Below are 20,653 nucleotides of genomic sequence, written 5' to 3'. Positions count from 1 at the left end.
CTGGTCCAGAAATCTCACCTGTGGCCTAGTTGCTCAAAGCAACACCCCAAAGGGATACATAGAAGGCATTGTATCCTCCAGCCCCACCCACCTCAGGCTCCCAGGCAACCTAGCTAGGCCTAGGTCCTTGGGTTTCATTATTTTCAGCATTTGTTTCCATGTCAGGGACCAAGCAGGAAAAACTTAATAACCCCTGTGCCCTTTTCGCACTGCTTTGTCCCAATGAAAGGGCGCCCGAGGCTTCTGCAGCCAGGAACGTCCCTGGGTGCTGACCGCGCGGCCCCTGCTGTGCCCAGCCCCCGCCCACCTCCGAGCTTTCGTTTCTTCGCGAGCCTTGCCCGCTCTGGGGCCTCCCTCCCCCCAGTCCCCCGTCCCCCGCCCCCCAACCTTAGTCCCATCGCTAGGTTTCGTTTCTGGGTCGGTTTCCTCTTTCCTACTCCTGATCTGGCCTTTCGGGGCGGGGCCAGCGGCCCCTAGATATGGCTTTTGTCCCTCGCCTGGGCCACTTCATTCTCAGATACTTGGAGAGGATACGGCCGATGCAGGTGCCAGCTGTCCGCCGCCAGGCCACTGCTATGTATCCGCCTGACCTGAGCCAGGATCGCTTCTTCGTCTTGGAACTGCCAGACTCTGGTCTGGTTCATTTCACCCTCCGCGGTGACAGCGGTGACAGCGCAGACAGGCGCGCCTTGGCCCGCAGAGATCCCCGGCTAGAAACGTTCCTCCTTGCCCCGGGGCGCAGCTATTCCCTGTGCGTGCCCATAGCCCCAGGTTCGGGCCACAGGGGCCGGATCCGCGCTGCGCGCCTGTACCACCACCTGCTGCATCAACTTAGCCAGGACCCTTTCCACAAGTGCCAACTGCAGAGCCTGCTCTCCTACTCCCCTAACAGCCCTCCCGGGGGCACGGAGAAGGGCATCATCCTGTGGGATCCCCAGGACTGCCTGCAGATACAGCGCGCCTTGGAGGGTCTGCTGGTCGCCTGCGAGGCTCCACGCCCACATCTCGGCATGTTCGATGCTGACCACAGCGGCTTGCTGTGGCAGAGCCTGTGGGAGTTGCCAGGAGGAATAGGAGCTGAAAGTCATAAGTTGCGAGTGGTACCCACTGCAGAGCCCCTGCTGCACCCTGTAGTGCCAGACCTTCCCATCTCTGTGGTGTTTCCCAATCTGGAAGAAACACGAAAAGTTTTTGAGGAGGTAAGAATTAAGCATCAACCTAGGATGGACTCCCTTAAATGGAAAAAAAAAAAAAAAGATCACAGGGTTTAAGCCATCATAGGTTCATAAATTTAGAACTGGAGGTGACCACAAGAAAAACCCTCTCATTTTACATATAAGGAACACAGCTTTCTTTATATGTAAACAAGAGAGAGAGAGAGAGAGAGAGAGAGAGAGAGAGAGAGAGAGAGAGAGAGAGAGAGAGAGAGAGAGTGTGTTTTAATGTTGAAGGTTAAATGACTTCTCCAAGGTCACACGGATGGTGAACGCCAAACCTGGGGATTCAAACCTAGAACCTCTGATGCCAAATTCATTGCTCTTTTCCAGTTTTCTAGAAATCATCTAATCCAGCCTCTTCATTTTACAGGTGAGAAAACCTAGGTCAGGAGAGGTCATAATTGTGCTTGGTATTAGTCAGTCCTATCCAACACTGTGACCCCTTCTTGGTAAAGATACTGGAGTGGATTGCCATTTCCTTCTCCAACTCATTTTACAGATGAGGAAACTGAGGCTAACGTGGGTAAGTGACTTGCCCAGGGTCACACAGCCAGTAAATGTCTAAGACTAGAGTTGAACTCAGGTCTTTCTGACTCCATGCCAGGCACTCACTCTATCTACTTGGCCACCTAGCTGCCCTAGAGGTCATAGGAGAATAAATTTGGATGTAGAAAAGACTTTGTAAATAAATAGTCGAGTGTCCCTTCCTATTTTTGTGGAGGAAGAAATTGAAGCCCAAAGAGATAAAGTGATTTGTCCAGGATCATACAGGTAGTAAGTTGAAGAGGTGGAATTCCAGCCCAACTCCATGACTCTAAATCTGCTACCCTTTCCCCCTTAACTAGATTTGTCCTGTTGCCTACCCCCTTAACTAGATTTGACAGCCATTTGACATTTTACCCCAGAAATTTGTTGCATCTCACTAATTTTTTTTGTTTTAGTTTTGATTTTGCTTACCTTACCTGTAACTTATTCTGGCCTGGTAGATTTCATTTGGAAGAAGGTTATACCTTGGGAAAATGAGACCTCTTTGTTGGCCACATCCATGAGAAATTAGGGTTCTGGAGTCTTGGGTTCTAAATAGTGCTCTGGTGGTGACTGATTTTGTGACTTTAGGCCAGTCTCAAGACCTCTCTATATTACTATGAGGGATGGTGAAATCTCAAAGGACCACAGGGTAAAAAACATGGAACTGGATGTGACTTTAGAGATGAATCAGGCCAGTCCCCCAAACTGAAGACCTTGGAGGAAAAATGATTTGCTGAAAGTATGCCCATTTTCTCTACACTCCCATCATGGAGGTACTGTGAGAACTGAGCGAGTTAGCATGGGAAGGTGTTCATGAAAATAGATGTTCTGCTATTATGATAATAATATTCATGGTACTATTCTGGGTATCATGGCATTAACAGAAAGAAGAGAAGATCCATTCTCATCTCTCAAGACAGTAAGTACAATAAGTTACAACATTGATTGATCACCAAACATTTTGCAAGTGTACCAAATATAGGCCACAATTAGTTATGCTTTGTGCTTATTATGATATTGGTCAATTCATTTCACTTTTCTGAGCTTCAGATAATTGTGTTATCTGTAAAATGGTATAATAAAAAAGAGATAATTTGTATAGAGTATTTTATAACTAAAGCCTTATACCATCAGTCAACCAGCTGATCAATCAACAAACATTTATCAAATGCCTATTGTGTGCCTGGGGGTAGCTAAGCAGTGCAGTAGATGGAGTGCTGGGCTTGGAGTCAGTTCAAATCCAAGCTCAGACGCTTACTGGCTGTGTGACCCGGAGGCAAGTCACTTAACCCTGTTTGCCTCTGTTTCCTCATTTGTAAAATAAGCTGGAGAAGAAAATGGCAAACCACTCCAGTATCTTTGCCAAGAAAACCCCGAAAAGGGTCATGAAGAGTTGGACATGACTGAACAACAACAACAAATTATGTGCCCACAGTGTGCTAGGCCCTGGGGATAGAAATACAAAGAATGAAACAATCCTCTGATGTAGCTTGCATTTGCATGAGGGGAACACTCCCCTGCTATAACACACACACACACACACACACACACACACACACACACACACACACACACACACACAAATATATGTATATACATATATGCAAATATGCCAAACATAAAAAGAATAAATGCAAATAAATAATAGATGGTAGTTAAATACAGTTTAAATAAAACATCAAAGGATCTAGGGTGGAAATAAACTTAAATATCATCTCATCCAAGCCTCTGATTTAGCAAAAGAGGAAACTGAGGCCCAGAGATGTTAAGTCACTTGCCCAGAATTGCATAGATAGAAAGAAATAGAGCTACGGGATTTGAATGCTGGTTATCAAACTCCAGAACCACTAACTGATCTTTTGCCTATCCCATGCTGTTACTTCTGCTACACAAATATGAGTTGTTAGTATTTTTATTTTCTGTTGTTGTTCATTCTTCATTTTTAAAGATTAACAGTTTCCCTTAGAGAGAAAGGTAACAGTGCTAACCTTCAGAGGAATATGTCCCTCCCCAAAGGGAGAACTATTTCAAGTTGAAGAAAAGTCTGTGGGACATTGAAGCAATATGTCCATTCTAGCCATAATTTTTGCCTAGTTTTGGGATAGTAATCTTCAAGGTAGGCCTTTTCCTCTTAAAGGATCTCTCTGGAGAGTTAATGCATTTGGTGATACAGATTTGATCAATAAAAGTTCCCATAGTCACAGCATTCTCTATTTCTATTTTGAAGACCATATTCTTCATGTAGATAGTACAAGTGCTATTGTTCCTATTTTTCAGATGAGAACATTGATGAGAAGTATTTACCCAAGCCACAGAGTCAGTGAGCACCATAACCCAAAGATCCTGAACCCGTCCAGGACTATCCAATACTCCAATGTTAACACCTAATTTTTTTTTAATGTTTGTTTGGATGTGTTTCATAACAATTACTGAAAAAAAAGGCCAGAGTATTTATTCAAAAATGGACCTAAACAGCCCTAGGAAATTAGAAAAGACAGGAAAAGAGAGGGGGGGAGAGGGAGAGAGAGATGGAGAGAGAGGAAAGGAGGGAGAGAGAGAAAGGGGGGGTAGGGAGAGGAGCCTTTATACAGGAATAACCTACCAAGCTGAGATTTTTCTCAATCTCCTTTCTCCTAACAAGGGTGAAAGCCTTGTAATTGATAATAATGATTAAATGTGTGTCATGCTTCAAAGTTAGACATCTTTAAGGCTTTGCATGGAATATTTTGAAACTTCTATATAATAGCTTCCTATATTAAGACTCCTTTACTGTAGTCAGGAAAAAGATCTTAGAGTCAACCCCTTCATTTAAAAAAATAAGTTATGAATGTAATAATCACCATCAACAAACATGAACATTTGGTATACTAAGAAGAATGAAAAAGGAAATTGTGTATTAGATTTATCTTCTGTTATATATAAAATATATTTAAAAAGATGTATATTAAATTAACATGATAGGAACAAAATTGCTCTGTTTTATTTGAATTACTTAGTGAGCTCATTTGTTTTTACAGAAAAGGAAACTAAGCCTCAGAGAGATGAAGTGAGTCAACCAAGGTCACACAGCGATGAGTGGCAGAGATAGGACCAAAAGTTACATCTCTTGACTTCATTTCTCATGTTATCCTAACAATGCCAGGACAGCATTTTTAGAATTACAGTAGAATAATAATAGTGGCACTTTATATTTGTGATGCCTAAAACTCAAAACTTATTACTGTTTTACAAGAAGAATCTGAGGCTTAGTGTCTTTCCCTTGGTCTCACAGGTAGCAAACGTCAGAGTCAACATTCAGACTGAAATCTCTTCAGCTTGTGGTGTAGTGGAAAGAATGCTGCATTTGGAATCGAGAGACCTTTGTCTGATTTTTATGTCTGATACATATTAGTTGTGTGACAACCTTGCTGAAACTTAACTTCTCATGGGTATAATAATAGCTGTAGTGGCCATCTCACAGGATGCATGGGGTGTTATGGAGAACTGGCATCTCTGGTGTGAGGGCTTGCCAAGTCATTTTCAGGACTGCCCATTTACCTTGGGAGTCCAACTGGTCACCTCTGGCTCCAAGAAGTTGTTGCAGTGCGATGGTTACACACTGGTGAAACTGTCCCAGCATATGGGCTAAGCCAGGTTGAGGGTAACTTACAGGCCTCAAACCGGTCAGTGAGTTAGAGGGATATCTACCCCAAGTACGTCAAAACTTGCCACCAGTGGAATGGGCAGATGAGAACAGTTTGTTCCAGGGGCCATGAAGGCCACTGAATCAGGCACTGTGGAACACTTAGAGCTTGGTGAGACATTGAAGCAGTCAAGGTCATCCACCGTGTCCTGGGCATCACCAGTCCTGACTGCTGTCTTGCCACTGGACTTTGATGCCTCTGGAAGAGGGAGTGAGGCTGATGACTTTGTATAACTCTGCCTCACTTAAATCCAATCCACCAGCAAGTCAAGATATCACAAACAACCACAGCGACCTTACAGAGAAGTTGACAGGATCAAATAAACATGGATGTAGTGTAAAAACCAAAGAATATATACATATATATATATATATATAATGGTATCCATTTTCTTTTATAATTTTGAAGGCTTGTTGCTAGAAAGCTTTTTTTATAAGCAGGGGTTGTTATTTAACCCTGGCTAACTGATTTCAGCAGGCCATGATTTTGGGTGAGAAAAAAAATCGCATCCTTATACACCCTAACATCTAACTGAAATTTAGCACATCCTTCAATCATTTAAAAACATTATTCTGAAAAGGAGTTTGTTGGCTTCCTCAGACAGCCAAAGGGGTCCATGACACACAAAAACGTTAAGAACCCTTGCCTTAGAGAGTGAAGCTCAGAAGGAAGTAGAAAAAAATAATAAAATGTGTTCGTTATCAATGGGAGCAGGGTTTTCTGTTTTGCTGAAGAAATAAAACTGGATGGGAGAAAGATGGTTCATATTTGGATCAGGAAGAAGTAAGTCTGGAAGTAGATCTATGCTGGGCATCTGTGTGGACAAACCAGGGTTATTAAAGGGTATCGTGACAATTTAGATCATGGGGTTGGTTGAGTGGAGAACCCTGTGGTCCAAAAGAAGGAGTTGAATTACCAGTGGAGTAAAATTGTCATTTTTAATCTATGAAATTTACTTCTCAATAAATAGGCTGGAGAGGATGAGGAATGAGTCTGAATGAAGGAGTTACAAAAAGGTTGGACTCTCACTATCACATCAAGTTATTATTTACTACTACTACTACTACTACTACTACTACTACTACTACTACTACTACTACTACTACCATTAACTACCACCTTAAGAAGACTGAACTTGGAGATTCAAGGCCTGAGTTCAAATTTTAGTTACTGCCCATGGGACCTGGGCAGTCATTGAACCTTTCTGGGCCTCAGCTTTCCTGTCTTTCAAATGAAGGGGGTGGATTAGATGGCCTCTGAGATCCCTTTCAGATCTAGATTTCTGATCCTAAGGAGTGAGAGAGGCATGCTAGGTGGGGAGGTAACCTGATACCCAAAGTGTGATTTTCTTAGGGGACAGCCTGAGAGAAGGCTGGTGCCAATAGGCCTGTATTTGTTGTCTGAGAACACTTAGGCAATTGAGAGACTCATCACAGGAAGGTTGCCCTCTGAGTGATGAATTTATTTGGCCATAACAACTCTCCACATTGACTACTAACATACATATATACTTTACATACATATATACTGTACATACATATAAGGACATGGAATAAAGTATGGACCCTTTCCTTGAAGTATTAACATTTTAAAAGTGTTGATTAGTTTGCATGACTTTTAAAAATTGGTATTATTGACATCTTTTGTTTTTATTTCTCCTGTCTCCCAATATATCTCTTCTTTCTCCCCCTCCGAGACACCTATCCATCCATTTAAATAAAAATAAGGTGAAAAATGTCAGCATAACAAAATATATTGAACATGATGAATAAAGAGCAGTGCTGCAGATCCATGGTTTCTCCCACTTAAGCAAAGAAGTCGGGGGAGGTTCTTTTCATTTTTCTTCTTTAGAGTTATTATAATTTTGTGCCATTCATTTTCAACTGTTTTGTTGTTTTTTCCAGTTATGTTGCGGTTGTCATTGTGCATATTATTTTCTTAGGTCTTTTCCACTCCATATCATTTCATATCTCGTCCCATCCTGCTCTTTATTAATAATATCCATTTCTTACTTACATAATATTCTATTATGTCCATGTACCACAGTTTGTTTAGCCATTGTCAATCTATGGATATCTGCTTTGTTTATAATTCTTTACTTCTGGAAAAAAATTACTACAAATATTTTAGTAGTGTATATGGGACTTTTTTGTATCATTGATCTCTTTGAAGTAAATAACTGGTAAAGGAATCTTTGATTTCAAGAACATGAACATTTTAGGTACTTTCTTTGTATAATTCCCACTTGCTTTCCAGAATGGTTGGGCCAATTCTGCACATCAGTACTTGTGTATTCTTGGTTTTCATGGGTCTAAACAACATAGTCCTAATAGATTTAAAATATATCTGATGGAGATGTTTCAAGGAAGGAGGGTGTTTCAAGAATTAATGAATGGAAATTGTCATTACAGTGTACGTCTTTAATTCCCGAAGCTCAAGAAATCCTTAATTTGGTGGATAAATGCCCGAAGAATGTCCAGAAGGGAAAGTTCCCTGTCATTGTTATTGAGGGCTTGGATGCTACTGGTAAGAGATTATTTCTTCGTTCATAATTTACAAAAATAATTATGGAATTTGAATTCATTTTTCAATTCAGCACGTGTTCATTAAGTAATTCTGTGCGAGGCACCATAGGTAGGCTCTGAGGATATAAGGATGAAAAATGACATAGTCTATCTTAGTTTTTGTGCTTTGCCTGATCCTATTGAGTAAGACATTCTTTTTTCTTGTGTATGAAATACAGGCAAAACTACAGTGACCCACGAAGTTGCAAAAGCACTGAATGCTATCTTCTTAAAGTCACCTCCACCCTGTGTCAGCCAGTGGAGGAAAATATTTGATAATGAGCCAACAATAATCAGGCGGGCATATTATTCTTTGGGAAACTATATCATTGCATCTGAAATAGCTAAGTCATCTACCCAGGCTCCTGTGATTATAGACAGGTAAGTATAAACATATATTTACATCACATATCTTCTTTATTTTTATGAATTTTTGTTTATGGGCAGTATTTTAATGAAATAAAAATACAATTTATATATGTATAGGAGTTTAGGGTTTATAAATCCCTCTCCACTCAATAACCCAGTGAGATATAAGGAATGCAAGGAGTAGCCAGTAGTATTGGGAGATTTTGACTAAGTGACTTCTGAGGTTCCTTTCTACTCTCAGTCTATGAATTATTATCCCCCTCATACAGATAAAGAAAACTGAAGTTTACAGTGAAATGAAATGATCTCTCATTCTAGTTCACAATTCCTAAGTGTCAGAGCTAAGATTCAATCTCCAGACCCCTAAGTTCAAATCCTTCTTAGCACCATACAAAATAATATTATCACAGCTAGCATTTAGATAGGGCTTTAAGATTTACAGAGAACTTTATAAATGTTACCTCTCCTGATCCTCACAACAACCCTGTGATGTACATGCTATTATTATCTTCATTTTACAGATGATGAAACTAAGACAAAATGAGCTTGAGCAACTCCCGCAAGGTCACATAGCTAGAAAATGTGAGGCTGGATTTGAAATCAGATCTTTCTGACTCTGGGTCCAGTTGCTCTTTGCATTGCTCCACCTGGCTGCCTTTACACTCTAAGGGTTAATGGTATAAACTTTTAATAATCCATATTCTTGCTGTAATGTAGAATTTGTGGTTCAGGGAGACATTTAATCAGAGTAGGCCCCAAGCAATAAAAACCTTTACTTTTCCTAAAAGGGACTGAGATTGAGAAAAGAATGAGGCATCATTGGGCTTTAGGCTTTAGGATTTGTTACAGTATTCTCAATTCCCCAGAGTTTGCCAGTTAGCTGATTTATATAGATTACATTATTGCTGCAGATCTTTGCTATTTGTGGTCAATACAGTCAACTAACATGTATTAAGTATCTGCTATACGTCGGGGGATTCAAAGAAAGGAAAAAATATAGTCCCTGCTCTCAAAAAGTTTTTTAGTCTAATGAGGGAGACAACATACAAATAGCTACATACAAACAAGATATATTCAGGATAAATTAGAGGCAGGGGTAGTCTCAGAGGGAAGGCACTAAAATGAAGGAGGGCTGAGAAGCTTCTTGGAAAAGATGGGACTTTAGCAGAGACTGAAACTGCTCTCTCCAAAGTTCTGAATGTTCTCTTAACTGACAAATCTAATGACCTTTTTTCAATATACATCCTTCTTGACTGCTTTGCAGCCTTTGAAACTATCACCCTCTTGTCTTTGATATTCTCTTCTTTCTAGGTTTTTGTGACTCTACTCTCTCCTGGTTCTACTCCTACATTTCTTTTTTTTATTCATTTATTTTGATTTGTCAACCATCCCTTCAATTCAGCAATTCATCTCCCTCACTAAGACAGTGTGCAATCTGATATAGGCTATACATATATATTCTTATTAAATGTATTTTCACATTAGTCATGTTGTAAGGAAGAATTAGAACCAATAGAAAGAACCACTAGAAAGAGAAAACAAAACAGAAGGAAAAAAAGAGCAAATATTATGCCTCTATCTGCATTCAGACTCCATAGTTCTTTCTCTGGATGTGGATGGCATTTTCCATCATGAGACTTTTGGAGATATCTTAAATCCTTGCATTGCTGAGAAGAGCTAAGTCTATCAACATTAGTCATTGCACAACATGACTGTTATTGTGTACAACTTTCTCCGGGTTCTGCTCGCTTCAATCAGCAGCAGTCCATACATGTCTTTCCAGGATTTTCTGAAGTCCGCCTGCTCATCATTTCTTATAGCACAATAGTATTGCATTACATTCATATACCGCGAGTTGTTCATCTATTCCCCAGTTGATGGGCATCCCCTCAATTTCCAATTCTTTGTGACCACAAAAAGCACGGCTTATAAATATTTTTGTACATGTGGGTTCTTTTCCCATTTTCGTGATCCCTTTGGGATATAGTCCTAGAAGTGCTATTTCTGGGTCAAGGAGTATGCACATTTTTATAGCCCTTTAGGCATAGTTCCAAATTGCTCTTCAAAATGGTTGGATCATTTCACAACTCCACAAAAAATGCATTAGTGTTCTGATTTTCCCACAGCTTCTCCAACATTTATCATTTACTTGTTTTGTTATGTCGGCCAATCTGATAGATGTGATATGGTACTTCAGAGTTGTTTTGATTTGCGTTTCTCAATAGTGATTTAGAGTATTTTTTCATATGACTATAGATAGCTTTAATTTCTTCATCTGAGAACTGCCTGTTCGTATCTTTGACCATTTATATGACTTGTATTCTTGTAAATTTGACTTATTTCTCTATATATTTTAGAAATGAGACCCTACTCAGAGACACTGGTTGTAAAAATTCTTTCCCAGTTTTCTGCTTCCCTCCTAATCTTGGTTGCATTGGCTTTGTTTGTGCAAAAACTTTTCAATTTAATGTAATCAAAATTATCCATTTTGCATTTCATAATGATCTCTAACTGGAAACTAACAGGAAACTGTTTGATCATGAATTCTTCCATTCTCCATAAATCTGACACATAAACTATTCTCCCAGTTTGCTTATAGTGTCAGCCTTTATATGTAAATCATGAACCCATATTTTGACTTTATTTTGGTATATGGTGTGAGATTTTGATCTATGCCTAGTTTCTGCCATACTCTTTTCCAGTTTTCCCAGCAGTTTTTGTCAAATAGTGAGTTCTTATCCATGAAGCTGGGGTCTTTGGATTTATTGAATAGTAGATTACCATAGTCATTGATTACTGTGTCTTCTCTACATTTCTGATTGCTCCTTCTGAGTCTCTTTTGCTCGATCTTCTTATCTGGCCCTAACTTCTCTGCTGACCTTTCAGTTTGCATCTCTAGCTGCCTATTGGATATCTGGAACTAGATGTCTCAGACTTCTTAAACTCAGCATGTCCAAATCTGAACTCATTATCTTTCCCTCCACACTCTTGACCCTTTCCTAACATACCTATTCCTGTTGGGGGTACCACATCCTCCCATTTATTTAGGCTTATAACTTAGGTATCATCCTTGACCTGTTGGCTTGGCCTTTGGATTTTACCTTTGTAACTTCTTCCCCCCTTTTCTCATCTTACACTGCCACCCTCCTGGTGCAGGCCCTCATTTCCTCACACCAGGACTATTGCCTTTTGTTTGGTCTTTCTTCCACATCTCTCCCCACTTCAGTCCATCCTCCACTCAGCTGCCAAAGTGAACTTCTTAAAGTCTAGCTCTGAACATGTCACCTTTCTACTCAAGAAACTCAAGTGGCTCTCTGTTACCTACATAATCAAATAGAAAATTCTTAGTTTGGGGTTCAAAGGTATTCATAACTTGAAACCCTTTCACCTTTCCAGTCTTTTATACCTTACAACCTGCTGTGTGATTTGTGATTCAGTGACTATGACTGTTGCTCAAACAAGAGACTCCATCTTCCAACTCCAAATGTTTTCATTGGCTGTCTCTCATTCTTAGAATACTCTTTACTCATGTCTGCCTCCTGGCTTCCTTCAAGTCCTAGCTAAAATCCCACCTTCTACATCAGTGATATAAAACTCTATTGAAATTTGGGCCACTAATATACATAAGGATCCTTGTGGGCTACGTATTGACTTTGCTTTAAAATGTGATGCTGTTTATGTTTAAATATATTTTTATTTATTTTGTTAACTGTTTCCCAATTATATTTTAATCTGTTCTAGGTATATCTGGGAGTGTTTGGGGCAGCATGGGTCCCCAAGTTTTTCCACTCAGTAATCTGTTCAGTTTTCTCTTTTGGACTCCTGACTTATTGATAATTTAGTTCTTTAAAGAGATAAAAAAATGTCACTTTGTTAAATAAAAAGATGAAGCATTTGCTATTGTTGTCTATGCAGTTTGGGTTCATAGTCAGAAAGTCTAATGAAATCCATTTTGTTCTTCCAAAATCAAGGAGGACACTATGACCCAGCTGAAAAACAAGGGAGACAAAATTAATCTTGCACATAGAAGTGGTTAAGGTGCACAACTGAAAAATGTCAATTTTTAGACCAACAGTTCCTGCAAAATGAAAATATATTAAAATCAGGCTTTAATAGTACCTGTTCGAAGTGACTTAAAATCTCCTTCAGCAAATGCTTATCAAGCACCTACCACATGCTACATCATCGTCATCATCATCATCATCATCATAGATAATCTATGTAAAATACTCTCCAAACATTAAAGTGCTCTAAATGTGTCATCATAACTTGTGTGAAGTACTTTATGATTGCAGAGGACTTTGCATATGTTATTGGATGCCTTCTCATAGGGTGGGTGGAAAGACTCAGATTTATACCTTAGTTTTGCTATTTTACTACGTGAATGAACTTGAATATGTCACAATCTATGTTGGCCTTAGTTTCTTCATCAGAAAAGTGAAGGATGGAGACTTTGTGATGATCTCTAAAGTGTCTTCTAACTATATAATTCTTTGATCCTATGACAGCCTAGGCTCATCTTGCTCATAAGTATCAGAGTTGGGATTTGAACCCAGGTTTCTTCTTCCCTTCCTGTTGATAACGCTGACCTTGGAAGTAATCTAGTCTAGCTTCCCATTTAGTCCACTATTTCACCCAGGGTCCAGTGCTTCTAACACTCTCTACAGAAGATCATTTAGCTTTTGCTGCTTAAATATCTCATGGAACAGAGAACTCACTACTTCTTGTATCCATCCAGGTACTGGCATAGCACGGCTGCTTATGCAATCGCCACTGAGATAAGTGGACTTCCCCACTATCTACCTCCAGTTCATCACCCTGTGTATCAGTGGCCCGAGGACTTGCTCAAACCTGATATTGTACTGCTGCTAACTGTGAATCCTGAGGCAAGGATACAGCGGATTCAGGGCCGGGGGATGCATAAAACAAAGGAAGAAACTGAGCTGGAGATCAACAAGTTATTTCGTGAAAAGTATGTACTAGTTTCATGGCATAACTAATTAAGGCTGGGAGCCAGGAATGGGAGAAACCTATTCCCTCCAAGGTTAGGAGTCTCTGGCAGCATTACTCATCAGGGTAAAGTGATGCCAGTGGATTATAAAGGCTAGGTAGATCAAAAGGCAGAGAAGGGGGGAGATATGAAATGAGGAATCCAACTATTACAAGAATCAAGTTATTTTAGTACAATGTACTTCAACAAATTTTTATTAAACACATAATAATAATAATAATAATTTACATAGCATTTTAAGGTTTACCTTAAAGCACTTTACCAGTATTATTTCATTTGATCCTCACAACCCTGGGAGGTACGTTGTTTTAAGTCATTTCCGTTTTACAGATAAGGAAGCTGAGACAGACATAGGTTAAGTGACTCACCCAAGATCACACAGCCAGTAAGTGTCTGAGGTCAAATTTGAACTCAAGTCTTCTTGACTCCAGGCCCATCACCCTATTTATGGCACCACCTAGCTGCATCTACTGTCAGCCATTGGATTGTGAAGTCCTTTAATACAGGGATGGCATTTTGCCTCTTTTTGTATCCCTAAAGCTTAGCACAGTGCCTGGAACATAGTGGGTGCTTATTGAATGTTGATTGATTGATCTTTGATTCTTCACACTTGCCCTTCATATGCAATCATTTATTTCATCTTGTTGAATCTCCTGCCATAGTAGTTCACATTCATACTATTCCCTCATCTCATCTTATACACTCTATTTCAAACTTTCATTGCCTCCTGATTCCAGAACACAATGGCTCTCTCCTAACTGTGCAGCTTCTCCCCTTCCAATCCACACTCCCTGCAGTGCATACATCTATATTCCTAAAGTATAGGTCTGACCTCATCATTTTCCTCCGCAAGAAGTTTTAGTACTGTCCTATTGCCCCTAGGATAAAATATTAATTCCTTTATCTGGCATTTAAAGCCCTTCATGATCTTGCCAGGAACTGAGCAAAGCTCTAAAGATAAAAATACAAAAAGAAAAGCCATTCCTGCCAAAATTCATTATACTTCTCTCTAAATCCAACATCCAGAACTTCCTCATAGATAATTTTCTATGATCCCCTTTAGGATGCAGGCAACAATATCTGGTTCTAGTCACATGGGAACAATATATAAATCCTGGAATACTGAAGCCAGAACAGTTTCAGTTATCATCCTTCTTGTTTTCCTTCCTTGTTGTCTTTGTCCCTGTTCACAGGCTAATAAGATTTAGAGAAAGAAGAAAATTTAAAGAACCTCTAAGTTCAATCCCCTATTTTACAATTATAGAAATATTTAAGGCAGTATGGTGCAGTGGAAAGTATACTGGATTTGGAGTCGGATCTGGGTGTGAATTCCAGATCTGCTACATACTGATTCTGTGATCTGAGAAAAATCATTCAATTTCTCTAGGCTTTATTTTCCTCATGTAGAAAATGAAGGGGTTGGACTAGGTAGATGAGATTCCTGCTCTAAATTTGTGTTTCTAAGTAACTGAGGATATACAGACAGTTTAAGTAATTTGCCCAAATCCAAATTCCTACAACTCTTCAATTCCCTAGTTCTTACGTATGAATGAAAAAGCACTGAATGAAAAGGATGTGCTATCAAGAAGTTTATATTCTAAAAAAGGGAAGAGGACACATATTTGAGAGTGGTGGCCAGAAAATGGTATTTTAAACTGGGAAGTCACGAGAATGGTTGGGGAAACCGTAGGACATCTGATTGACATAACCTTTCTAGGTGGTACTGTGGATAATGTTGGATATGGAATCAGCAAGACCTGAGTTTAAATCCAGTTGTGTGACTCTGACCAAGAAACTAGATCTCTTTACCTCAGTTTCCTCATATGCATAACAGAAAAATTCTACTAGTAGCTCTTTCTTATCTCCAAGGGCTGCTGTGAAGATCATTTGAGGTATCTGTAGAGCCCTTTTAAATAACTCCAAGGAATTAGAGTGATATTTTAATTAGTTTTCCCAAAATTAGGGATACAGGGTGACTGCAGTGGAGGGGGGCCAGGAAAAGGCAAGATACAGAAAGAGAATGTGGGCCAAGCTGAAATGCATCATCATGGAAGATCTTGATTGTGCGAGTTATGCAGAACTCTCAGGGACCCAGGGCAGGAGCTGGGGACTTCAGTAGGAAGCAGGGGAAATAGTGCCAGTTTTCAAGTCTGTATGACTGGAAGAATAATGGTACTCTCAACAGAAGTAAGAAAATTTGGAGGCAAGTTGGATTTAGGGAGAAGTAAAATGAATTTTGTTTTGGTTGATTTTAGGTACCTATGGGACAATTAAGTGGGAACAGTTAGAGATGAAGGGTTGCTTATTACTTTTGGTAAAATTTGTCTTAGAATAGTTAGGTCAAAATAATGGCTACAGTGAGTTTTGTTTTTTTTTTTAATGATGTGTGTGTTTTATTCATTAAGTCTCTTGCTGTCTATCATGGAGACATATGATTAAGAATTAAAGGTGGTTAGTCTGTCAACACAAGCCAATTAAAACAAAGGCATCAATAAAGTCTGACCAATGTTCGTCCTGGTATGGAGATGATAGTGGGTACTCAAAAGTTATACTATAGGAACATGCACCTGTCTACTTTCAGAGTCTTAAAGAATATCTCCTTCTTGCCCTCTCCAACCCCCAACAAACACTTATCTCTTAATCTTAATTATAATCTGCCTAACTAAGTTTGTAGAGGATCGTTACCAGAAAATTTGCCACCAAGTAATGACATTTTTCGACCATACAAGTCACAATGGACAGCAAGGTGCTGTGGATCAAGTACTGTGCTTGAAGTTAGAGAGTCCTGTCTTTGAATCTTGACACTCGTAGCCTGGCCATTGGCAAGTCATATAACCTGAGGTCACGGTTACCTTATACATACAGTGGAGTAAATAATAACGTGTAGTAATTACCGTCTGGAGCCATTGTAACTCTCAAATGAGAGAATGTATGTAAGGTACTTTATAAGCTGAAAACTCTGTGTGTGCATGTGTGGGTACATACAAGTGTTTATATGTATACATAGGGCAGCAAGATGGCTCAGGGCATAGAGTATCAGAACTGGAATCAGAAGATTCATCTTCTTGAGTTTAAATCTGGCCTTGGACACTAGCTGTGTAACCCTGGGCAAGTCACTTAACCCTGTTTGCTTCATTTCTTCATATATAAAATGAAAGGAAATGGCAAATCATTCCAGTATCTTTGCCAAGAAAACCCCAAATGGAGTCATGAAGGGTCAGACATGCTGAAAAAATGACAGAACAACATTTATGTATGAATATACAGCTATATATTTGCACATATGCGCACACATTTATGTGTATGCATATACACATATGTGTGTATATACACATATGTGTGTGCAGATACACACATGTATATACACAAACACACATGTATATGTGTATGTACACACATAGATCTCATAAATCTTTAGTGTTAAAGTGTGTAGCAATCATGACCTGCATTGGTAGAAAGGACAATGTAGTCATTAAAATTATGGATCTCTGAAATAGATGGATTATTGAAGTAAGCTGGTATAAGGAGTGATATACAAGTGAGACAGAATTAATGCAGTCCAGAATTGTGTGGTTTTTAGTTCTTGGTCAAAGCAACCCTTATTCAGTCTTGTCCAGATTGCTCACTTTCCCCCATTCTGCTTTTCAGGGTAGAAACAGCCTATCAGAGGATGGAGAATCCTGGATGTCACATTGTGGATGCCAACCCAGACAGGGAAGAAGTCATCCAGACTGTTTTAGATGTAATTAAGAAGAATTGTACCTCATTGTAGTCACTCCTGGGAGGTGACAGATTTTTACCTAATTATACATTAATAAACCTCACCCTGGAATGTATCCCACTATTTTTCTAGATCCATGTTAGATATTTGCTGTGAGAGGAAAAGAAGGAACTTAATGTGCATTGCATACATATGGCCATGGGGCTAGAAGAACTGGGTTCAAATCCTGCCTCTGATGCTTACTATCTGTGGGACTCTGGACAAGTCACTTAACCACCTTGGGCCTCAGTTTCCTTATTTATAGAATGAGAGGTTGGGACTCAGCCTCAGAGATCCATTCAAGCTTTAGACTTGTGATCCTATCATCTGTGTGGCAGGCACAAGGTAATGACAAGAGCTTTGCATTTGAAGTCTCAGAACCTAGGTAAAGATTCTGACTCTGTTACCTGCTAGTTGAGAACATAAGCAAATTGTCCTCTGTCCTCTAAGTTGCCTTCCAACTCTATATCCTGTGATCCTGTTTTATGTATGTGTACACAAAATACATATTATATATGTGTGTATATATGTACATATACATGCATACATGTATGCACCTGCACACATATATTCCAAAACATTCCCTCTGGACAATGCTTGCATTATAGCCTACCTTTTATCCACATATTCTCTTCCATGATGTCATGATGTGATATCCTCCAGCAGTGAGTCAATCATGATAGTACTTTCCTATCATTATTTAAAAAAAAAATCCCTGGAACAAACCGTAACTTCAAATTCCAAACAATCCTAGAACTATTTTCCTACCTCTTTATTAAAAACAAATTCTGGAACAATAGGTCTGTATGACCTTGCATGTCTTCCCAAGTACTTATTACTCCACTCCTCTATCACCTTTAGCATCCCTTTGAATTTCACTGCTTTTTCCTGGAGATAGCAGATATGTAGCAGCAGCCCTGCGAGTTTTTTTGGCTTCATTGAGAGCATAGTCATAGTCTGCTTGCCCTCATGCTTTGGATATGCCTGTGAAGATGATTATTTCTTCAACTGGATACCTCTCCTGTGGGTGGCTCCCTCTACCTACTGCCATCTCCTGTCAAGTGTGGCTTCCTTGCCTGGCAGGCTTATGACTCCTGACTGGGTAAGGCACCAGATTATGTATTGGAGAAAGCAGCAAAGGACATATTTCTCCTTGTAGCTGAATTTTGGAACCTCTTGGCTGGCCCTGGACTTGCATTTTAAAATTGGCAAGGTAAGACTTGAAAGCTGAATGCTCTGAGAAGTGAACATTAACGTTTTGACAATTTCACAAAACCCTTCAGTATCTCCCAGGTGTTTTCAGAATAAAGTACAAGTTCTGAGCCTGGGATCCATGTCCCTCCTTTTACTCCCAAACATGAGCAGTCTGCTGAACACTTGCCCATTAGTATTTGTTGCGCATTTGTGTCATCTGCATTTTTACCTCTGCCCATGCCAGGCCCTTTGCCTGGTATGCCAATCTCTCCCACCTCCCAATGCTGCATTCTACCTTGTAACCCATCCATTTATGGCTCAGCTCAAGCACCATCTCTTATAGCAAATCTCCCCTGGATTCATGTTTGCACTCATGGTCCTTATTGTCCATGTCTCGCTGATCCTTAATTGTGTGTTCTGACACTGAAGGTCTCTGCATCTGAAATCAGAAGACTTGGACTTAAGTCCCTGCTCTATATATTACTACTTATATGATCCTAAGCAAGTCATTTTATATCTATAGGGCTCCAGCCCTATGTTGTTGTTGTTCTATTTTTTTTTTGTTAATCTTTAAATGAGGGGGTTGGATTAGAAATTGCAGAAGTCTCTTCTAGCACTAAATCCTGTGATAGTATAAGCTATTTAAATATTGCAGCTATATAACTGTTTCTGTATCTTGAGTGTAACTATTGTAGATTTTAATTTCCTGGATCAGAAAGATTCTACCAGTCATAAAACAATACTAAGCACATAATAGAAGCTTAAGAAATATTTGATGAATCATGAATAGTTGACTTTTATTGACTTCCTTCCAATCATGTTGTTATTGAGTCATAATCTCCCCCCACCAAAAAAATAAAACAAACTAAAGAAAACAACAGTATGGCACTGAAAACATAAAACTCTTGCACTGAACTTGGAATATTCATCTTAACTGTTTCAACACTTTGTTTATGCGGATGTTCATATGTTTTTTCCCCCATGTAGTGATTCTGATAAATTAATTAAAATTCAAGCTTAATAAATATTGGTTGGTGTCTGTCATTGTAGTATGGATTTAATTCATCTTGCTAAACAGAGTTACTTGACAAATGTTATTTTTCAGGAATTCTACAACTTGAGTGTTTTATAATGTTGTGTCAGTTGCTTAGCACTGTTTTCCTTAGTTTCCTCATCTGTAAAATGAACTGGAGAAGGGAATGACAAACCACTCCAGCATCTTTGCCAAGAAAACCTCAAAATGGGTCACAAAGAATTGGACATGACTGAAACAACTAAGCAATGAAATTATTATTATTATTATTTATAAGAATATTCAGTACTTCAAGGATCTGTAACATAATCAGTGTTGAAACTCCCTTCCCCTAATGCAGATGATAGCTTATCTCTAAATTATACTTCTGAGTGTTGCCTAAGGCTCAGAGACAGAACTGAAACCCAAGTATTAGTGGTTCTTTGGAGCCAACACTTTATGTACTAGACCTCTCTCTCTAAAATACATGTGTGTATGCATGTATATATATGTATATATGCACATATATATAAAACCATATTTTTGTGTGAGCACATGTGCACACAAATGGATATACACAAATACATGTATATGTGTATATACATACATACATACACATATGTCTATCTACTTACCTATCAACTTGGGAAATAGGGTCATACAATTAGAACTGGAAGGAACTTTGGAGAGGTCATCTGGTCCAATTTCTTCTTTTTTCAGATGAGGAATTGAGGCTCAGAGAAGTTAAATAATTTATTCAAGATCATGCAGTCAGTAAGTGGTAGAGGCAAGATTTAATCCCAGATCCATTGACGCTAAATCCAGGGATTTTCAGGGATTTTCCCTCTGTATTTTAAAGTATGTGTGTATGTGTGTGTATTTCTATTTGATGTTCTTTAGTTGAAATCATATTTCCTTTGAAACACTCAACACATGGCAAGAGGGTATTTTGTTAATGGGTTGCCTATTTATGTTCCTTGCTTTGTTTACTTTAAACATTTTGACAAGCTTAAGATGATAACATATAAGAACAATTAAACTTTTAATGCCTTTTTATTATCAAATAAATATGTTCTTGTTTGTAAGTTTCAGATGAATATAAGCCTTGCTAAGAAAAGCTTTTTCCAGTTCATGGCATGTTATTGATGCAGTCTTTAACTATTTAATGCCATTTTTAAACTGAAGTGGAAATTTATCAGTCTAAAAGACAGAAAATGGACTTCAAATTGAATCAGGTTTTGAAGTCCAAACAATACTTGGAAAATATGAAGTTTTAAAATAAATACTGTCATTCAAGAGAAGTGTATTTGTTCTG

At 39.0% G+C, this 20,653-nt stretch overlaps 1 protein-coding gene across 1 annotated transcript; it reads left to right on the top strand.

The window, feature by feature from the left end:
• Positions 1 to 384: 384 nt before the first annotated feature.
• CMPK2 (cytidine/uridine monophosphate kinase 2) lies at positions 385 to 19,370 on the top strand. Its single transcript, XM_020992700.2, has 5 exons — positions 385 to 1,199; positions 7,840 to 7,954; positions 8,172 to 8,373; positions 13,100 to 13,333; positions 17,021 to 19,370. The coding sequence occupies exons 1-5, from the start codon at positions 480 to 482 to the stop codon at positions 17,142 to 17,144; spliced, it is 1,395 nt and encodes a 464-aa protein (XP_020848359.1). The 5' UTR covers positions 385 to 479; the 3' UTR covers positions 17,145 to 19,370.
• Positions 19,371 to 20,653: the final 1,283 nt, after the last annotated feature.

This window comes from Phascolarctos cinereus, unplaced genomic scaffold (genome assembly GCF_003287225.1).
Source record: "Phascolarctos cinereus isolate Bilbo 61053 unplaced genomic scaffold, phaCin_HiC Scaffold_2;HRSCAF=192, whole genome shotgun sequence".
NCBI classification, from domain to species: Eukaryota; Metazoa; Chordata; class Mammalia; order Diprotodontia; family Phascolarctidae; genus Phascolarctos; species Phascolarctos cinereus.
The sequence above is the reverse complement of the archived record's forward strand: the minus strand, read 5'-3'. Positions and strand labels throughout refer to the sequence as shown.

Excerpts from the sequence above, each read along its gene's own strand:
- CMPK2 (XM_020992700.2), top strand. The coding sequence starts at position 480 with ATGGCTTTTGTCCCTCGCCTGGGCCACTTCATTCTCAGATACTTGGAG. Across the intron at positions 7,955-8,171 it reads TGAGGGCTTGGATGCTACTG|GCAAAACTACAGTGACCCAC; the intron begins GTAAGAGATTAT and ends TATGAAATACAG. Across the intron at positions 13,334-17,020 it reads AACAAGTTATTTCGTGAAAA|GGTAGAAACAGCCTATCAGA; the intron begins GTATGTACTAGT and ends TCTGCTTTTCAG.